The sequence below is a fragment of the Canis lupus genome, chromosome 9, assembly GCF_011100685.1.
Source record: "Canis lupus familiaris isolate Mischka breed German Shepherd chromosome 9, alternate assembly UU_Cfam_GSD_1.0, whole genome shotgun sequence".
Taxonomy (NCBI): Eukaryota; Metazoa; Chordata; class Mammalia; order Carnivora; family Canidae; genus Canis; species Canis lupus.
This window is the reverse complement of record NC_049230.1, coordinates 24091169-24109364: the sequence shown is the minus strand read 5'-3', so window position 1 is coordinate 24109364 and position 18196 is coordinate 24091169. Positions and strand designations below refer to the sequence as shown.

The window sequence follows — 18196 nt, the reverse complement described above, 5'->3', positions numbered from 1 at the left end:
GCCAATCCCACAAATGGCATCTCTTACACGTTTGTCCTTTTCAAGGCAGCTGCCAGCTTTGCTCAGTCACTAACACGTCCCAGGTGATTCTGAGCAAGAGCTGGGGTAAACCAGAATTCTGTATTAATGAGGGGGTCTGGCGGCTCTCAAATGAGAGGCGTCATCCAAATCTTGGAGAACCAGAAGTCCCTAATGAAGGGGGAGAGAATGTTTAACTAGAAGCCAGTCCTTGTCCTTGATTGGAGTAGGGAAGATGGCTGTTGAACTTTCCTCCCAGACTTGGGGCAGTGCCACAGCTTCCTTAGCACTGGACAGACACCAATCTGGCGGTGAAGATCTGCAGCAACTTTTCTGTGGTGTGGTCCAGGACAATTTCCCACAGTGCCCAGCACAGTGCCATATGCCCAAGGGATGCTCGATCAATATGAAGTGAATTAAAAGGCCCTTGAGGCTCCTGGATGTCAGAGCTGGTCTGGCTAGTGCTGCCCAGTGCTCTCCCTGACTCCCAGAACCCTGCCAAGTGCCAACAACACCCTCCTGGGACAGCAGGAGCAGTGCTGAGGTTCTGAATGATGAAGAAAACCGGCATCTCCTGAGAGATGTGTAAGATCCTGTAGGGTAAACCAAGGCCTGGGTGGGGCTGAGGTGGGCAGGGGGATGTGTGTGGCCCACATCGTTCCTGGATCAAAGAACCCTACATTGCATCCTTCACCTGCTGGTGATGCCTGAGGCCCCGCCATTAAAAACTCACTTCTTTCCAGAAGGCAGCTTCACTGTCCTTAAGACTATCAGTCCATTTCACATTCATTTTAATGAGGTTTAGGCCTTTGTTTCAAGATTTTATTATTTATTAAAAGAGCTCACATGAGTGGGGGTGGGTGGGTGAAGAGCAGAGGGAGAGAATCTTAAGCAGATGCTGTGCTGAGCACGGAGCCCTACATAGGGCTCATCCTCAAGACCCTGAGATCATGACTTGAGCCGAAAATCAAGAGTCCGACATTTAACCAACTGAGCCATCCAGGTGCCAAACCTGAGGTTTGGACCTTTCTTAAGAGCTGATTTAATTAGTACTGAACACAGTACTCCAGTAGAAGAGCAGAGATGCTCAGAAAGGGAGGCGTGGGGTACCTGAGTTGGCTCCAGCTAGCCCTTTCTAACAACCAGCTGGTCACTGCTGCAGACCCACTCCTGATCCAGAGACTCTGGGAGCTGGGGGTTGTGGGTTACGCCTCCAGCCCCCGTGGGTCCCGCCCTGGTGAGGCATCACCTGCAATGGCAGCCTCTGTGGGGCCGCTGCCTGGCCCTCCCCAGCCGTGGCTGCCCTGCTGACCGTGCTGTTGACACAGTCTACTGTGGTTCCCCAGGGGTGTACATCCCTTCCCGTCAACCCGATACCTCTGCTAGCTCCAAATTTTGCAATCTATTTTCAGATGTAAAATGAGAGGGGGGCGGTTAATAAGGAAATGGCCTTGGGTACTAACTGGGGTCAAGCCATGCTGTCTGAGTGAACCCTTTCCCACCACTGGCTTGAGGCCAGCAGCTCCCCAGGCCCCCGCAATCTGTCTGGAACTGAGCCCAGTGGGGACTCTGCCCCCACTCCCAAGCTACCGCGGTGCTGGGGAGTCCGCTCAGCCCTGAGTCCTCCCGGGAGCAGGGGGGCAGAGCTGAGCGGCCGCCCGGAGCTTGGCGGGAGGAGGGGCCGGGGAGGGGGAGGTGGGGAGATCCGGCTGGAGGGGAGGCTCCAACGTCTCCTTCCTTCCTGGTTCCTGCAGCAGCTGCTGCCACTGCTCGGCTCCGTGAGGAGGGAGCGGGCCACTCGGAGACGGTGACTCAGAGGCAGAGCAGCGCGCGGGCCACGGAGCACTGGCGTCCATGGACCCTGGGGTAAGGGGGCTGCGCGGGCATCGGCTGACATTCCCTGGACAAGCTTCCTCCCACCTGAAGCTGGTGGGTCTGCCCCTCCGGAGACTGCGGGTGGGAATGGAAGTGGAGATGGGGCACCGACCTGGCTCACCCCGACCCCGCACCCTCTACTGACAGAGCGTCCCCCTCCTCCCGCCGGCCGTGAGGGGCCAGGATCCTCCGGGGCCAGGAAAAGGGCACAGGGGTACCCAAACACCAGAAGAGTTTGGGAACTTTCAATGGCCAGATGCAAGAGTTTCACCCCCGCCTCCCTCAGTCAGCCTCTTGCATTCGGTGCCCCTCCGTCCTGACCTCCTGGCCGCCACGGCCCCACCGTGTCCTGTCCCTTCCTGGCCTCAGCTCCTCAGGTGCTTGCTGCCTCCATTGGAAGATCTGAGCTGTTTGCCCAGCCTCGGGCCAGCCTCGCCCCTCTGGTCCCCTCCCTGTCTCACACACACGGAGCCTCATGCATTATTGATCTCCCCGTGGAGCCAGGATGGCCCGGGGCTGGTGCCAAGGGCGTCTGTGGGCACTGCTGCGGGACCTGTGTGGACCTTGGCATGTTCTTGGCCACCTTTTCTCTTGCACACAGTGCCTCCATGGGCCTGGTGCCCTGCTCTCTCTGGGTGGATGGTGCTTCTCAGGAGCCCCGGGGACTGGGATGATAGAAGGGAGGCTTTGGTCGGGGGACTGAGGGTCTCAGGCGAGCATCCTAGGGTGGAGGCATGGGGAGTGAGGGGGAGTGGGGCTGTCTCAGGCCTCAGTTTCCCCATGCAGAAATAGAGGATCTTGAGACCGTTGGTGGGGAGTTGGGATGAAGGGGTTTGGGGTGCTCTACGGAGGAATCTAGCAGAGGTGTCTCCAGCCCATGACAGCAGGTTGAAGGGATGTCTGGGGGTCCTGAAGGAGAAGCCTGATTGAGATCTTGTTTGTCCAGTCTTTGAATTCCTCTGTCCTTGTTTAGAGCTGCTTTTTTCACTCCCAGGGAATCCTCCAGAGAAAGCACTGAGTGTTTCCTAGAGCCTGAGATGTGGGCCCGAGGTGGGGCCGGGTGGACTTCTGTGGTTTTCTCTTGGCACCAGCTTGTGGGCTGTGTGCTCGTTCAGCTAGTTCACCTCTGTGAGCAGTGGCCGCAGCCGGAGGGTGTGGGCAGGGAGACTGGCCCAGGGTGTGGGGAAGGCACAAACTCGGAGAGGCCTGCCAAATGAGCTCTTAGCTCAGACAGTGCAGTAGGAGTTGGGGTGGGGAAGGTGATAGCAGGGTCTGTGCTAATGGGGTCTCCCTCTTGCTTCCAGGGTCCCCTCAGAACAAGGTGACATCCTTCTCCTTCCACCCTGTTCTATCCTTCTCGTCAGGGAGTGGCTGCTCCCTTCTCCATGGACTTCCAAGAGAGGGTCCCTAACTCCTTGGCCGAGAACATTCAGTCTGCGAAGCTGAGCAGTGCCCAGCAGGTCTGGGGGGAGGGACGGGGTGGGAGGCAGGCAATGGGTGGCTAGAGCTTGGCCCTAAAGTTGGGCGGGGGGGGGGGGCGGGGGGGGGGCTTCCCACATGGTCACCTTCCCAGCAGCTCTCCTGACTCTCTGTCCTGGACTGCAGGCCTCAGAGCTGTGGGAGGTTCTAGAGGACCCTCGGGGAAGGCTGGGAGCAGACGGTACCATGCCAGAGAGGCAGGAAGGCCACCTGCTCAAGAAAAGGAAGTGGCCTCTGAAGGGCTGGCACAAGGTAGAGTGGGCAGGGCAAGGGGAGGGGCCAGATGCTGGGGCAGGCCTGGCGGGAGGCGGGGGAGGGTGTGGGCAACCTAGGGAGTGCACGTGTGTGTACAGAAAAACAGTCCACATGTTTGCTTGCTCTCTCCTCATGCCCTTTCCTCTCTGCCTCCTGGGTTCTTGTTCCTTATGGGCAACATCACAGAGATACTTTGTGCTGGAGGATGGAATCCTTCATTATGCGACCACTCGGCAAGATGTAAGTCAGGGACCCTGCTGGGGGTTGTGGGATGAGTGTGGCCCCAGAATGCTCCCAGTAGGCAGAGGACTTCTGGAATCCACCAGGGCAGGGTCCGAATACCAGGTTCTCACACATTGCTGGGTGAAGGGGTCTTGGGCACGTTCCTTCTCAGGGCCCTCAACAAACTTGTCTCTTAAGATGGAGAGAGTACGCTCTCCCATCTGTAGGGTTGTCATCTTGGTGAGGGCCTTTGGGACGGTGCCTGGCACAAAAATAAGTGCCTAGGAAACGGGAGCTTTATCATCTGTGTCTTCATCCCATTCCCGTGCTGGGAATAGGAGCTGAAGGCCTTTGCGCTCAGGCTGTTGCTTAGGTGGGGTGTTTGCCTTCTGGGCCTTGGGGGTCCCGGGAGTAGTTTTCCTGGCTCTGTGACTCCCTTGAGGTCAGAATGTGACTTGATGTAGCAGGGTGTTCTGTGTACAGGAGGCCGACCAACAAGTCCCTGCTGATACTGCGACTTGGGCCTCAGGGTGAGTCAGCTGCCCAGCCCTGGAGCCTAGAGTCATCTCTGGAAGATGGTGGCTCTGTGGTCCTGGGGACCTAAAAACAGTCCCATTTACCCCCTTCCAACCCTCCACTCCAGATCACCAAGGGAAAGCTTCATGGCTCCATTGATGTCCGACTCTCTGTCATGTCCATCAATAAAAAGGCCCAGCGCATTGACCTTGACACCGAAGACAACATCTACCACCTCAAGGTGACATTCCTGGGAGCCAAGTGGTGGCTTGGGTGCCAGCCTAGCAGAGACACCAAGGCACACAGGAGAGAGGATCTGTCCCTGAGGTTGAGGACTATACAGTGGCCAATGGCAAACTGCCTTTCTTGGTTGTCATGTAAATGAGGGCTCAGACACCTGGGGAAGCTAGGCTCTGCCTCCTGCAAGGAGCCTTTACACTAGCTGGGGACTACAGGGAGACACCCTCCCTGCCTGGGGATCAGAGCCCTGACTTCCTGCCCTGTGAAGCTGTCCTTCCTTTCATGCTTCCCTGCCCATCTCCATCACCTCTGCAGATCAAATCCCAGGACCTGTTCCAGAGATGGGTGGCCCAGCTTCGTGCCCACCGCCTGGCCCAGCGCCTAGACATGCCCCGAGGTTCACTGCCCGGCACCACTCACCGGAAGGTAAGAAGGGCCCTGCACAGGGGCAGTTGCCATGGGGACTCAGGGGTGGTGGCTTCAGGGAACCATGAGCCCTGGGGAGGTGGGCACTGCCCTGCCTTATCCTTGACTCACTGCACAGGTTCCTGGTGCCCAGCTTCCAGCAGCAGGCAGCGCCTCGGCTCTACCGGGGGTTGGACCTCGGGAGAAGGTGTCTTCCTGGCTGAGGGACAGTGATGGGCTTGACCGCTGCTCTCATGGTGAGGGGCCTGTAGCACTGCACCTCTGCAGGCAGGGCCCATGCTCTTGGGTCCAGGTGACATCAGCAGCCACAAGGAGGAGGACTGTTAGCTCCATCCCTGCCTCTGGGAACCTGGCTGATGGAGGAGATAGCCATGGCCTCCAAGTCAACTGGGTCTAGTCGAGCCTGCCCTGGGGAGCGCCAGTCTTAGAGAGGAGGGCAGGGCTTGTGCCCTAGGCACATAGACAGGACGCAGGGCCCGGACTTCCGAACAAGAAGATACAGAAAACCAGTACAGGGAGGGGTCCTGAGGAGTAGCGCCAGGGACGGGGCATGCTACAGAAGCTGGTTCCTGGAGTGAGCAGCTATGATGTCGGCCTGGGATGGTGAAGTGCCAGCCAGTGGGGACAGAAGGAGTCAGTCTGTGCGGAGGAAGCAGAGTTAAGGTGTGTTGTGGAGACAGTGGGGGTTGGGGGTGCCAGCCCTCAGGAAACCAGTGTGAAGCCAAACCAGGGGTGAGAAGTGGGAACTGCTTTGGGCTCGTGGGCTGAGGAGGGGGATAGAGTGTCAGAGTTTCTATGGCTGCTGGGTAGAGTGTTTGGAGGAGGAAGGGAAGCTGAGGGACAGATTTTGGGGTACCTGGTCAATGTTGGGAAAGGGACTTCGTAATTTATTTTTCCCGCAGAGCTCTCTGAGTGTCAGGGGAAGCTCCAGGAACTACACAGACTCCTCCAGAGCCTGGAGTCCCTGCACCGAATCCCCTCGGCCCCTGTAATCCCCACGCACCAGGTGAGAGCCATGGGAGGAGGCAGGGTCTTGTTCAGGGGACTCTTCTGCTTGATGCCCTCATGTCCACCACTGCCCTGGGACAGATCCCCAGTCCCCTTGTATGTGAAGTTCCCTGGAGAGCCATGTATCTGCCTAGTGGACCCACGTCCCATATCCAGACTGTCTTGGGGCTGTCTGCCTCTTTGGGGTGACCCCTACCTGTGGCACACACACATTTCTGGGGTGTCCGTCTTCTTCCTCTGGGATGTCAGATGTCTCTGAGGCCCCCTCCATGGCCATCTGTCTCCCTCCTGGCTTTTGTGGTTGCTGCCCATCTCCTCACCCTGACTGAGACTCACCCCCCCGCCTCCCCACTTGCCAGGCCTCAGTGACAACCGAGAGACCCAGGAAAGGGAAGCGCACCAGCCGCATGTGGTGCACACAGAGCTTTGCCAAGGACGACACCATTGGACGGGTGAGGCGGGTGTGGACACAAGGTCACTCGGTGGGATGTCCTGAAGAAGGAGGCTGTCACCTCCGACCCCTGCCCTTCACCTACAGGTCGGTCGTCTCCACGGCTCTGTTCCCAACCTGTCCCGCTACCTGGAGTCCCGGGACTCCTCAGGCCCTCGTGGGCTGCCGCCTCCAGACTACGCCCACCTGCAGCGGACTTTCTGGGCCCTGGCCCAGAAGGGTGAGTGTGTGCAGGAGGGGCAGCTGGGAGCAGGCAGGGAGGGGGAGAGGGAGAGGAGTCTGATGCGTGCCCTGCCCCACAGTGCACAACTCCCTCAGCAGCGTCTTGGCTGCCCTCACTGCCGAATGGGACCGACTCAAGGACCTGCACCAGGGCTCAGAGCTGTCACGGACAGGGGTGAGGCTCAGGGACCGGGGAGCTGTGGGAGGAGAGGGCTTGAGTCTGAGAGAGGCGCATAGGCCTGGGGGTGAGAGCAGAGCTGGGCCTGGGGAGAGCGTGGTTGGCAGAGGCAGTGGGTGCAGAGATTGGTGTGGTAGGGTGGGGAGGGTTTTGTCCTCCTGGCCCCTGGCCCCTTACCTTCTCCCTGCAGGTCTCTGAGGCCTCAGGTGGCCCAAGGCGCCTCCACTCCCTCTCCGTGTCCTCAGACACCACTGCCGACTCCTTCAGCTCCCTCAACCCTGAGGAGGTAGGAGCCAGGCTGGGCTGTGGGGACCATTTCTTCTGTACCTTCTTCCACAGCAGAAGTGAAGGCCCAGCTGGTCTTCAGCCCCAAAACAATGCCCAGAAATCCTAGCTCCATCCCCTTTCCTATAACATTGGCAGCAGCCTCATTGTAGTCATTCCTGCCCTGCCAGTGTACAGAGTGCTTTTACTGTTAATTTGGGGTCCCCTGAGGCCATGATCCTCAAATTCATGGTGGAGAAAACAGAGACTCATATAATCTGACCAATGGGGGCCCAGGCTCCCACAGTTGCAGACTGGGGGGACTAAGAATCAAATTGACATGAGGCAGGCTCGCCAGTCAGAGCAGCAGGACTTGGGATGATCAGAGAAAAGGAAGTGCACTTAGAGCAAGGACAATGATATAAAAGGCTTGCTGTAGGAGTTTCTCACAATTGGAACTTCTTCGTGGAGCTAGAAGCTACCACTCACATAGTGACTACAACATGTGGCAACTCACAGGTTCTTTGAGACTCTTTTTAGCAAGTTCATTGGAAATATAAAAGGACCCATGTAATTAATTCACGTACCAAGAAAAAAAGAGACCCATATACGTGTGATAAAAATTACTATGTTAGTAATTATAGAAATGCAAATTTTCATTTTTCTTTTATCAAGGTGACAGATGTTTCTTCAGTGATAATTTGGAATCTTGATGAGCATGCAATAAAATAGATCAGTGACTGCCGGAAGAAAAAAAGAACTAAAAACAAAAACCAGAAAAACTGGGACTTAGGTGTTCTGAGCAGACTCGGGGGCCAGGCTCCACGGGTTTCAGTTTGGCTTTGTCGCATGCCGGCTTTGTGAGCCTGAGCCTCGGTGTCCCAATCTGCAAATTGGGAGGGGGGAATCATAATTACACCCACTGCATCGGATGAGGGTCAGGATGGATTGTGTTCCTATACACGGAAGCCTTGGACCCAGGCTCAGAGTCTGTGCCCAGGCAGGAAGAGCAGCTGTAATGGAACCCGTGTTTCTATGCTTCCAGTTCATTCCATCATACCTTCATATTCCCGTCTTCTGCTCAGCAGGCTTTCAGACTCAGGCAGTGAGCCCCAAGGTGCTTCCCTCTCAAGGGAACTGTCAGGCTGGGGAGCCCTGCCTGACACCTATCCTTCCCACAGCAAGAAGCTTTGTACATGAAGGGGCGGGAGCTGACCCCCCAGCTGTCCCAGAGCAGCATCCTGTCCCTTGCTGATTCCCACACAGAGTTTTTCGATGCCTGTGAGGTTCTCCTCTCGGCTAGCTCTTCTGAGAATGAGGTGAGTTGCGGGGGGAGGGCAGGACGCTGGGAAAATTGGATGGGGTACAGAGAGACTAGTATTTGTAGATTCCCAAATACTTTCCTAACGCCCTGGCTGCTATCTCTGGTAACATGTCCAGACCCACTGGGTTTATGTGGCCCTGCTCAGAAATCTCTGCTGGTGACCCTTCCTCCAGTTTGGTGTGCTTTATCCACATTGGGTTCTCCGGAGACTGCTGCCTCAGCCCCATCCCAGCCATCCTCCTGCGAGCCCATCAGCCCCTGCACTCCCCTGACCCCTGCCCCTCAGACCCTGGATCTCAGCGATGCCCTGCTGCCCTTTCCTTGTGTACCACCAAGTCCCTGAGCTTTCTCCCCACAGTGGGAGGGCCAGGTGTTCCCCTCCCAAAGTGACAGTGCACACTCCATGATGCCGGTCTTGCGGCTCAGACCCTCCCCCACCCCAAATACATGTCTTCCCCCTTCCCATCAAAGGACTAGCTGGGCAGAGGCTTGTCAGGCCCTGGGCATTGCCCAGCTGCCTGGAGAGGCCTGGTCTGCCCAGCCTGTCATCTGTCCTGGCCCAGGGCTCAGAGGAGGAGGAGTCGTGCACGAGTGAAATCACCACCAGTCTGTCCGAGGAAGTGCTGGACCTCAGGGGAGCTGACCACTATCAGAAAGGTGCTGCTGGGTGTGCAGCTGTGGAGGGGCTGAGGAGGGGTAGAAAGGGTATTTGTCTACCACCCAGGCCCCTTGGGAGACAGTCTCTTGTGGTGACGGGTGGGCTGATAGCTTTGGATGCCAACTCCAGAAGTGATCTCAGGAGAGGAGGAAGGCTAAGCTATGAGCTACAGAATGTTCCAGGAGTGGCTCCGTGGGTGGGTCTGGCTCAGGCCTGGGGGCTAGCCTCCAGTGCAGTCTTCTGAGAAGTTTCACATAGGGCAGAAGCCCCCACCTTGCCTCTCTGTAGCAGCGTGGCTTTGGACATGTCATTTTACTTTTTGGAGCCTGTTTCCACACCTATAAAATGGGCTGAATAATCTCTATGGTGGCTTCAATTTCTGTGTTTATGTAGGGGAGCGGAAGGTTAGGGCAGGGACTCAGGAGGGGCTTCTGGGGTGCAGGGTTCCAGCAGTGGGGACCTCCCTCTCTGAGTGGTTCTTGGTCCAGCTGCCCCCCTAAGTCCCCGGTTCAGCTGCCACTGGCTTCCCAGCTGCCCCGGCCTGCACTGAGTCCAGAGGGGGGCTTGGGAGTGACTCTATCTAGGAGCCCCTCTGTGAGTGGGGGCGGGGCGTGCCTCGGGCTGACCTGTGCCCCAGGGAGCGAGAGTGACGTGTCGGGTGGGCCCCAGGGGCATGTGTTCCAGGGCGAACTGCAGGACCCCCACGACGCCGCTGCCTGCCAGCGGCCAGCGGGCCAGGAGCCGACGTGAGCCTATGGAACATCCTGCGGAACAACATCGGCAAGGACCTGTCCAAGGTGTCCATGCCTGTGCAGCTGAACGAGCCGCTCAACACCCTGCAGCGGCTCTGCGAGGAGCTGGAGTACAGCAGCCTCCTGGACCAGGCCAGCCGCACGGCCGACCCCTGCGAGCGCATGGTACCTCGCACCTCCCAGCTGGGCTACTCCTGACTTCAGCCCAGGATCCAGTCCCTGCAGGTGGTGGGGTGGAGCCTCGCCTCCTCTGACCCCACCCCCACTCCAGCACCCAGCAGCAATTCCCTGCCCTTCCCCCCGCAGGTGTACATCGCGGCCTTCGCTGTCTCTGCCTACTCGTCCACGTACCACCGAGCAGGCTGCAAGCCCTTCAACCCTGTCCTGGGGGAGACCTATGAGTGCGAGCGGCCTGACCGGGGCTTCCGCTTCATCAGTGAGCAGGTGTGGGCCCCTGAAGAAGAGGGTAGCCTCATGGGGCCCTGGGGCAGGGAAGCACCCAGGCTTCTGAGGGGCCAGGGCTTGGAGAGGGGCGCTGGCTCTGTGCCCGGCACTGTGCCACATGGCGGGGGCAGGGGCAGAGGACTCTCTGCTCCGGAAGCTCCCTGCTGAGGGTGGCCAGGACCCAGAAGCTCACAGGCTGCTATTCAACCCCACCTGGGAAGGCAGGCTCTAGAGGCCGATCTTGAGCTAAGTCTTGAGGGGGGAGGAAGTGAAGTGCGGCTGGGAGTACCATGAGGAAGGTGGGGGTGGAGAATGGGATGCTCCAGGCAGTGTAAAGGGACAGATGGAGCATGTTTAGGAAGAGTAAGAGATGCAGCTGGAAGACAAGATGGGTCCAAACTCTGAGGATCCCTGTAGGTGAAGTGCTTGTTTTCAAATGCTGAAGGCAATGGGGAGTCATTGGAGGGTTTTAGGCAGTGGAGTGACACGCTTCTAGTTGCACTGTATAAAGAACACTCAGGCCGTAGTGTGCGGATGGGTCAGAGAAGGCCAATAGGAGGCCATTGTGGTCACCCCTTTAAGAGCTGCTGAGGACCTGTACTTAGCCTGTGGCAACCGGGTTGCGTGGACATTAGATTCAGGAGCTGTTTTGCATTGATCTTGATGGGACTTGGTGGTCAACAGGAATGTTGTTACACATAAGAGAGAGGGGAGATGGTCAATGATAGGGAAAGGTCGGGCTTGGCCTTGAATTTATGGTTTGGGGGATTTGGCAGGTATGTGGCAGAGCCAATGAGCAAGATGGAAAGGACATGAGGAAGGTAACAGAATTAGGGAGGCTCCTTGTCTGTGTGGGCTTGACTTCCAGGAGGAGATGTCCAGTAGGCCCTGGGCCACATGAGCTTGGAGCTCCTCAGGGAGCTGGCAGCCCCAGAGTCACCAGCTTAGAGGATGGGTGACATCATGGGTGGCTCCAGGGACAGGGTGTGGAGGGGAGGGGGCAGGGAAGGCAGAGGAGCTCTGAGGCCAAGGGAGTGGGCAGATGGTCCACAGGACTTTAAGGAGGTGTCATTGGTTTACTGACTGAGGGAGGCTTTAGAGAAAGCCTGGGGGCCAAGGCTGGGTTACAGTGGGTGTGTACTAAGAAGTAAAATAGAGAAGAATGCTACTTAAAAAAAAATTAAGGTAAATGAGGCACCTGGCTCGCTCAGCTGGTAGAGCATGCAACCCTCAATCTCAGGGTTGTGAGTTCAAGCCCCATGTTGGGCAAAGGGATTACTTATAAAAATAAAATTAGGGATACCCGGGGGGCTTAGTCAATTAAGTGTCTGACTCTTGGTTTCAGCTCAGGTTATGGTCTCCGGATCGTGAGATTGAGCCCTGTGTGGGGCTCTATGCTCAGTGGGGAGCCTGCTTGGGATTCTCTCTCTCCCTCTGCCTCCCACCAGCTCATGTGTGAGCTAAGTAAATAAGTAAATAAATAAATAAAATTAGATTAAATTAAAATAGAGAAAAATGCAGATTATTTCCAAAAGATTTTACCAGGAGGGAAAAAGGATTTCAGCCAGAGGCAGGGATAAAGAGTTGAAGTGTTTTTTTGTTTTGTTTTGTTTTTTGGTTTGTTTAGATTTTAAATGTTGTTAGTTTTGTTTTTTAAGATTTTGTTTATTCATTTGAGAGAGAGACGGACAGAGAAGACAAGTAGGGGGAGGAGGGAGAGGGAGAGGGAGAAGCAGATTCTCTCTGAGAGGAGAGCCTGACATTGGACCTGATCCCAGGACCCCAAGATCATGACTGAGCTGAAGTCAGACGCTTCACCGACTGAGCTACCCAGGCACTCTAGATTTTAAATTTTTTTAGTGAAAAGTTCACACAGTCCAATAGTACGGTAGAAAATGACTCCCAACTCACCCTTCTGAGAGGACTGCTGCTGCCACTGTTGGTTTTGTGCATCTGTGATCAAAGGGGTGTGTGTATGGAAAAGAAAGGTTTACTCTTTTTTCAAAAAATACTTTATTTATTTATTTAGAGACACAGAAATAGGGCAGGTGTTGGGAGGAACAGAGGGACAAGCCGACTCCGCACTGAGTGAGGAGCCGGATGCAGGGCTCCATCTCAGGATCCTGAGACCATGACCTGAGCCGAAACTAAGAGTCGGTCACTTAACCAACTGAACCACCCAGGCACCCCAAGGTTTACTCTTTTTTAAGATGGAAGAACAGGAGTTATTTCTACATATAGAGAAAGAGAAATACAGAGGGAAGGGCTGCAGGACAGAGGGGAGGGAGGAAGGAGGAACCTGCAGGAAGGGGTGAGAGGCAGCAGGAGGAGGAGGGGGCCTGGGCCTGGCAGTGGGTTCAGGAGGCTGGGGTCAACGTGGGAGCCGTAAGTTGGTAGAAGGAGTTGCCAGCTCTGCTCTCCCTCTGATTGTGTGTGTGGGGGGGGTTAATGTGGTTTGAAGGGGACAGATTGGGTGTCAGTCCTCAGAGGAGGATTAGGCGCAGGTGTGGACACAGTGTAGAATTAGAAGTTCCCACTGTGTGCTCTGTGTGTTCTGTGGCCCAGTGACAGTGTCTAAAGGTCAGGGAACCAGGGACCAGAGGAGGGAACAACAGGGAACCAGAAGAGGCCATGCTAGGGGTTGTGGCAAGTTGGGGCTGCGGGTTGTCAAGAGTACTGGGTGAGAGAGTGGAGGTGATGGAGCGATCCCAGCCAGGTGGGAAGAAGGTGAAGCTGGGGCGATGGGCCACGACAAAGCAGAGCAGTAGGAAGTCTTGGGAGGAGCCATGGGCCACAGGGAAAGGGGAGGGGGCAAGGCCGCGGGCTGTGGGATACCCGAGTTCAAGTTCCAGATACAGAACCGTTCCAAGGAGGACAAGGCCAGGCTTTTCCAAGGCTGTGGTGTGGAGGCTGTGACAGTACTGAAAGAGAGGATGTTGAGGGAGAGGGTCCTCGGGAGGGCTGGCTTTCAGGCAGGGCACAGGGGAGGACCCACCTGTCACTGCTGGAGGACTTGATAGGCCGGAACACGGGTTCTAGGGCCTTTGGGAGGAGTGAATGAGAAGAGGGATCATGAGACCTCATGAGAAGAGAGAGAACCAGAGAATTTGGGGTGGTGACCAAGGCTAACAGAGACAAGAGCCCTGGAACTAACTAGTCTTCTGGGTTGAAGGGGATCTGGGGATGGGGGTCGGGGACTTTGGGAAGCTGTGGGGTCAGGAGCAGACCCCACGGTCCTCAGGGGCAGATTCAAGAGGCCTCCTCTGCTCACCAAGGTCTCCCACCACCCCCCCATCTCGGCGTGCCATGCGGAGTCAGAGAACTTCATCTTCTGGCAAGGTAAGGAGTGGGGAGCTTGGGGGGGGCGGGTGTGGGGGTGCAGGGCACGTGGTGAGGGCCATAACATTGTCTGGTCTAATTTCTCCCTCTCCCAACCCACCTCCAGACATGAAGTGGAAGAACAAGTTCTGGGGCAAATCCTTGGAGATCGTGCCTGTGGGGACGGTCAACGTCAGCCTGCCCAGGTGTGTTCCTAGGTTCCTAGGTGCTCAGCAGCTGGGCTCAGCCCACAGGCCACCCTCCAGGCTGGGGTGATGAGGTGGGAGGGACAGGATAGAAAGGGCTGGCCAGAAGCTGCTTGAGGTGGGTCAGTGTCTATACATTTACACCTGTATTTACAGTGTTATGTATGAAGAAAGGTGAAAAATCTTAGCATAGTAGAGCTGGGAGGGCCCATCGAGGTCATCTGATGCAGTGACTTTCACACTCTTTTGACCGTGACTCACAGTAAGAAATGCAGTTGAGACTTCACGCCAATGCACAGGCGCACCCATACACACACATCTCCACAGAAACTAAGTGGATCTCAGGACTGAAATACCTTCATTAGCTCATGTCATTTTATAAGTGGGGACCGCAGCCAGAGTGAGAAGGGGGCCTGCCTGGCAGAGGCCGGTCCACAGGCAGGAGGATCCCCGGCTTCCGAGTCAGAAGTCCTGGCCGGGAGTCTTGATTCTATCACTTCATAATTACGTGAGCAACAAAGAGACTTGATGCCTCCCAGCCTCTTGAATCTGCTCTTCTATAAAATAAGAATAGTGAGGGCAGCCTGGGTGGCTCAGCGGTTTAGCGCTGCCTTCAGTCCAGGGCGTGATCCTGGAGTCCTGGGATCGAGTCCCACACTGGGCTCCCTGCATGGAGCCTGCTTCTCCCTCTGCCTGCCTCAGCCTTTTCTTCTCTCCCTCTCTCTCTGTGTGTCTCTCATGAATAAATAAATAATCTTAAAAAAAAAAAAGACTAGTGAGTAGTACCCAGTAGAAGTCAGGAGTAAGGAGGACAGTACATGTGACCAGACCTACCCTGGTCCCTGGCACCTAAGGGCAGGGACTCTTGTCTATGTATTTATCCCCATGACTTTGGCTCTCAGAAGCTTTATCAAGTGAGTGGAGACGTGTCGGCTCAAACAGCAGTGACAGCTTCTCTGCTTTATGGATATGTGATCCTTTATGACAGAGGCAGAACTGGGACCCCACAGACCCATATGACCCGCTCCCTGGCTCGGGGTGGCACTTGTTCCCTGGGGCCGGTCAGCTGCCCTCCCCCGCTCCATCTCTCTCAGGTTTGGGGACCACTTTGAGTGGAACAAGGTGACGTCCTGCATTCACAACATCCTGAGCGGCCAGCGCTGGATCGAGCATTATGGGGAGGTGCTCATCCGGAACACGCAGGACAGCTCCTGCCACTGCAAGATCACCTTCTGCAAGGTGGGCGTAGCACCCCAACCCTGCCTGTCTGCCCCCAGTGGCTCACCCCAGGGGAAGGGGCAGGGACATGCCCCTAAGTCCCCTGCCCCCACCCCCACTCTAGGCCAAGTACTGGAGCTCCAACGTTCATGAGGTGCAGGGTGCCGTGTTCAGCCGGAGTGGCCGTGTCCTTCACCGCCTCTCTGGGAAGTGGCATGAAGGGCTCTACCGGGGGACCCTGCCTGGCGGTCAGTGCATCTGGAAACCCAGTAAGTATGGTGGTCAGGGAGGGCCAGGCAGGGCTGAAGGCAGCTACGACACAGTCCACCTGCCCCAGCCCCATGCCTTCCCACCAGACTCAATGCCCCCAGACCATGAGCGAAACTTCGGCTTCACTCAGTTTGCCTTGGAGCTGAACGAGCTGACTGCAGAGCTGAAACGGTCCCTGCCTTCCACGGACACACGGCTCCGGCCAGACCAGAGGTCAGTGGCACGTGGGACCCACCCTAAAACCACTGGGCTCCCCCCTACCCCGCATGGGTTTCCACAGAGCTGTGCCTAGCCTTCCTCTTGGAGCCGCTCAGGGGGCACAGCTGGGCGGGGGATCGAGGCCTGGGGTCTGAGGGGACCCATCCACTGACTGCCGTCTGGAAGCTCAGGTACCTGGAGGAGGGGAACATCCAGGCTGCTGAGGCCCAGAAGAGAAGGATCGAGCAGCTTCAGCGGGACAGACGCAGAGTGATGGAAGAAAACAACATCGTTCACCAGGCTCGCTTCTTCAGGTAACTCTGCCCTCTTCCTGGGTGTCTGCAATCCAGGCTCCTCTTTGCCTCCCCTGGCACCTTCTTGCTTTGCTTGGGGCCGGCTGTGGAAGGCAGCACCCGGGAATCTTGGCCTTCATTCTAGATGTTCACCCCTCTCCTTCCTCCAGGCGGCAGACAGACAGCAGTGGGAAGGAGTGGTGGGTGACTAACAACACGTACTGGAGGCTGCGGGCTGAGCCAGGCTACGGGAACCTGGATGGGGCCGTGCTCTGGTAGCCCTGGCCTTTGGGGGCAGGAGGCTCACACTCCTTCTTCCTGCCTCTGCCCCCCATGGACACACGGGTGAGGCCAGGCTCCCTCCCTCACTGCCCTGGAGACCAAAGGGGCAGCCCTGGCCCTGACTCTGTCCCCTCTGCCGGCCAGAGGGGCTGCATCTCAGCCTGTTGCCCACCCCAGGTTTGGGGTGGGAAGCAGGATCTGTGCTTCCCCAGTCTCGTTTCCCTGGACAACCAGCATGTACGCCCCTTCTTGCTCTGTCATTTCCCCTTCTCACCCCCTTGGGGTACTTGGGGGAGACTCCCGGCTCTCCAGGATCTGTTCCCCATACAGTGCCTTCCTAGGACACAGGGGATCCCTTGATGCTCCCAGACTTCCTATGCCCAGGGCTGGCCCCAGCTGTGCTGTTGGAGTGAAGGAGTGAAGGAGAAGAGACAGCCTTTTCTTCCATCCCCGTCCCTCCCAATCCCCCCCTCCAGCATCTTCTCCCCCATGCCCTGGTCCAGCAGGGCTCTCTTTGCTTGGTTCTTGGCAATCTCTCCTATCCCCCTGGATCCCCTTCTCCCAAACTGCTAAATGCCTGCGGCTTCCAGCTCCTTTGGCCTCGTCTTCAAACGGTTCCCTTCAGTCGCGGCTCAGCAGTTCCCCCCCGAGTGGATGAGGCCTGTCCAAGAGGCAGGGAGCCAACTGAGTGGACAGGGTGCCTGGCCTCAGACCCACTGGGAGTGAGTGTGCACGTGTGAGAGTGCGAGTTTGTGTAGGAGCGTGTGCATGTGTGCGTGTGCCCGCGTACTGCTTGCAGGCGAGCAGGGTTCCCCATGTAGCCTGGACCCCGTGCTGGGCGTCCGCCACGGTTGCTGCTCATTTCCGCACGGTCTGCCTCTGATGAAGGTGAATCGCAGTGACATTCCAAGCTCCAATAAAGACTGTCCCAAACTTTGGCCTGAGACCATTCATTTCAAAGCACATATGCACGGGGCACCTGGGGGGCTCAGTGGGTTAAGCATCTGACTCTTGGTTTCCCCTCAGGTCATGATCTCAGAGTCGGGAGATAGAGCCCCACCCTGGGTGTAGAGCCTCCTTAGGATTCTCTCTCCCTCTCCCTCTTCTCCTGCCCCTCCTACTCCCCCCCCCCCCCGTAAAAGAAAGAAATAAAAATAAAAACACATATGCACAAGCTCAGTGGAGACCCACAGCTACCCACTCACCTGGGCTAAAAATCCTATGTCCTCTTTCCCTTAATCCTCACATCCTGTCCGTTGTCTCAGATGCCTCGCCTCTGGCCCCTTCTCTGGATTGCCCCTTGCTTAGGCTGGGCCCTTTGCAGCCCCTGCCTGGACTATCCCCTTGAAGCCCCTCAGGGAACTTCCATTTTAATGCTGACTGGTTGTTTTTTTTTGTTTGTTTGTTTTTTAAGATTTTATTTATTTGAGGTAGAGAGGGAGAGCACAGAGGGAGAGGGAGAAGCAGGCTCCCCACAGAGCAGGTTGTCCGACGTGAGGCTTGATCCCAGGACCTTAAGATCATGATCCGGGGCTGAAGGCAGACGTTCAGCCAACTGAGCCACCCAGGTACCCCTAATGCTGACTTTTAGGGTGCTGTTTTATAAGAGGAGATAGGTTGCCTCATGCCTGCTTCAAATACATCCATTGCTTCTGAGTACCTAGAGGAGAAACCTATACTCTTCAACCAGACCAAAAACTGTGTGGCGCTGTCTCCCTCTGGTACAGAGTGCTGACCCCCACCCCCAGCATCTATGGTCAGGTCTCTTCCCACTCCAGATTGATGAGTGTTCAAGGAGAGGTGGGAGTTGGGGGGGGGGGGGGGGAGTTGGAAGGGACCAAAGAACAAGTTTTGCTCTCCCCACCCAACCCAAAACAGTTCAAATCCCAGCTCTGCTACCAAAGCTGTGTGGTTTTCTTGGTCAAGTGCCTTCCCTGTCAGTTTGGAGACTTCATTCCCTTCTTCCAGCTTCTTTTATGTCAGAGGAGAATACATGGGAAGTGGCCCAGTCTCCTGATCTCATTAGCTGTCTCTTAGCCCCTCACCCTGTCCCACTGCAACAATAGGCCCCCCAAGCCC

The 18196-nt window shown here is 56.5% G+C and overlaps 1 protein-coding gene across 2 annotated transcripts; it reads left to right on the top strand.

Annotated features, from left to right (window-relative positions):
• The first annotated feature begins 16 nt into the window (after window positions 1–16).
• On the top strand, window positions 17–17055 carry OSBPL7 (oxysterol binding protein like 7). 2 transcript variants are annotated; one of them, XM_038547521.1, is made up of 24 exons: window positions 17–603; window positions 1773–1884; window positions 3198–3353; window positions 3499–3624; window positions 3814–3867; window positions 4493–4606; window positions 4921–5031; window positions 5150–5267; window positions 5934–6037; window positions 6399–6491; window positions 6578–6710; window positions 6793–6887; window positions 7081–7176; window positions 8336–8473; window positions 9042–9135; window positions 9806–10053; window positions 10195–10332; window positions 13608–13671; window positions 13778–13856; window positions 14951–15095; window positions 15199–15343; window positions 15431–15557; window positions 15734–15856; window positions 16006–17055. In XM_038547521.1, exons 3-24 carry the CDS (start codon window positions 3279–3281, stop codon window positions 16112–16114), a joined length of 2529 nt encoding a protein of 842 aa, XP_038403449.1. In that variant the 5' UTR covers window positions 17–603; window positions 1773–1884; window positions 3198–3278; the 3' UTR covers window positions 16115–17055. The 2 variants fall into 2 exon arrangements, with proteins under 2 accessions (XP_038403449.1, XP_038403450.1); XM_038547522.1 differs by lacking the exons at window positions 17–603; window positions 1773–1884; window positions 3198–3353 and adding an exon at window positions 4333–4379 and having other exon boundaries at window positions 3540–3624.
• The last annotated feature ends 1141 nt before the right edge of the window (window positions 17056–18196 follow it).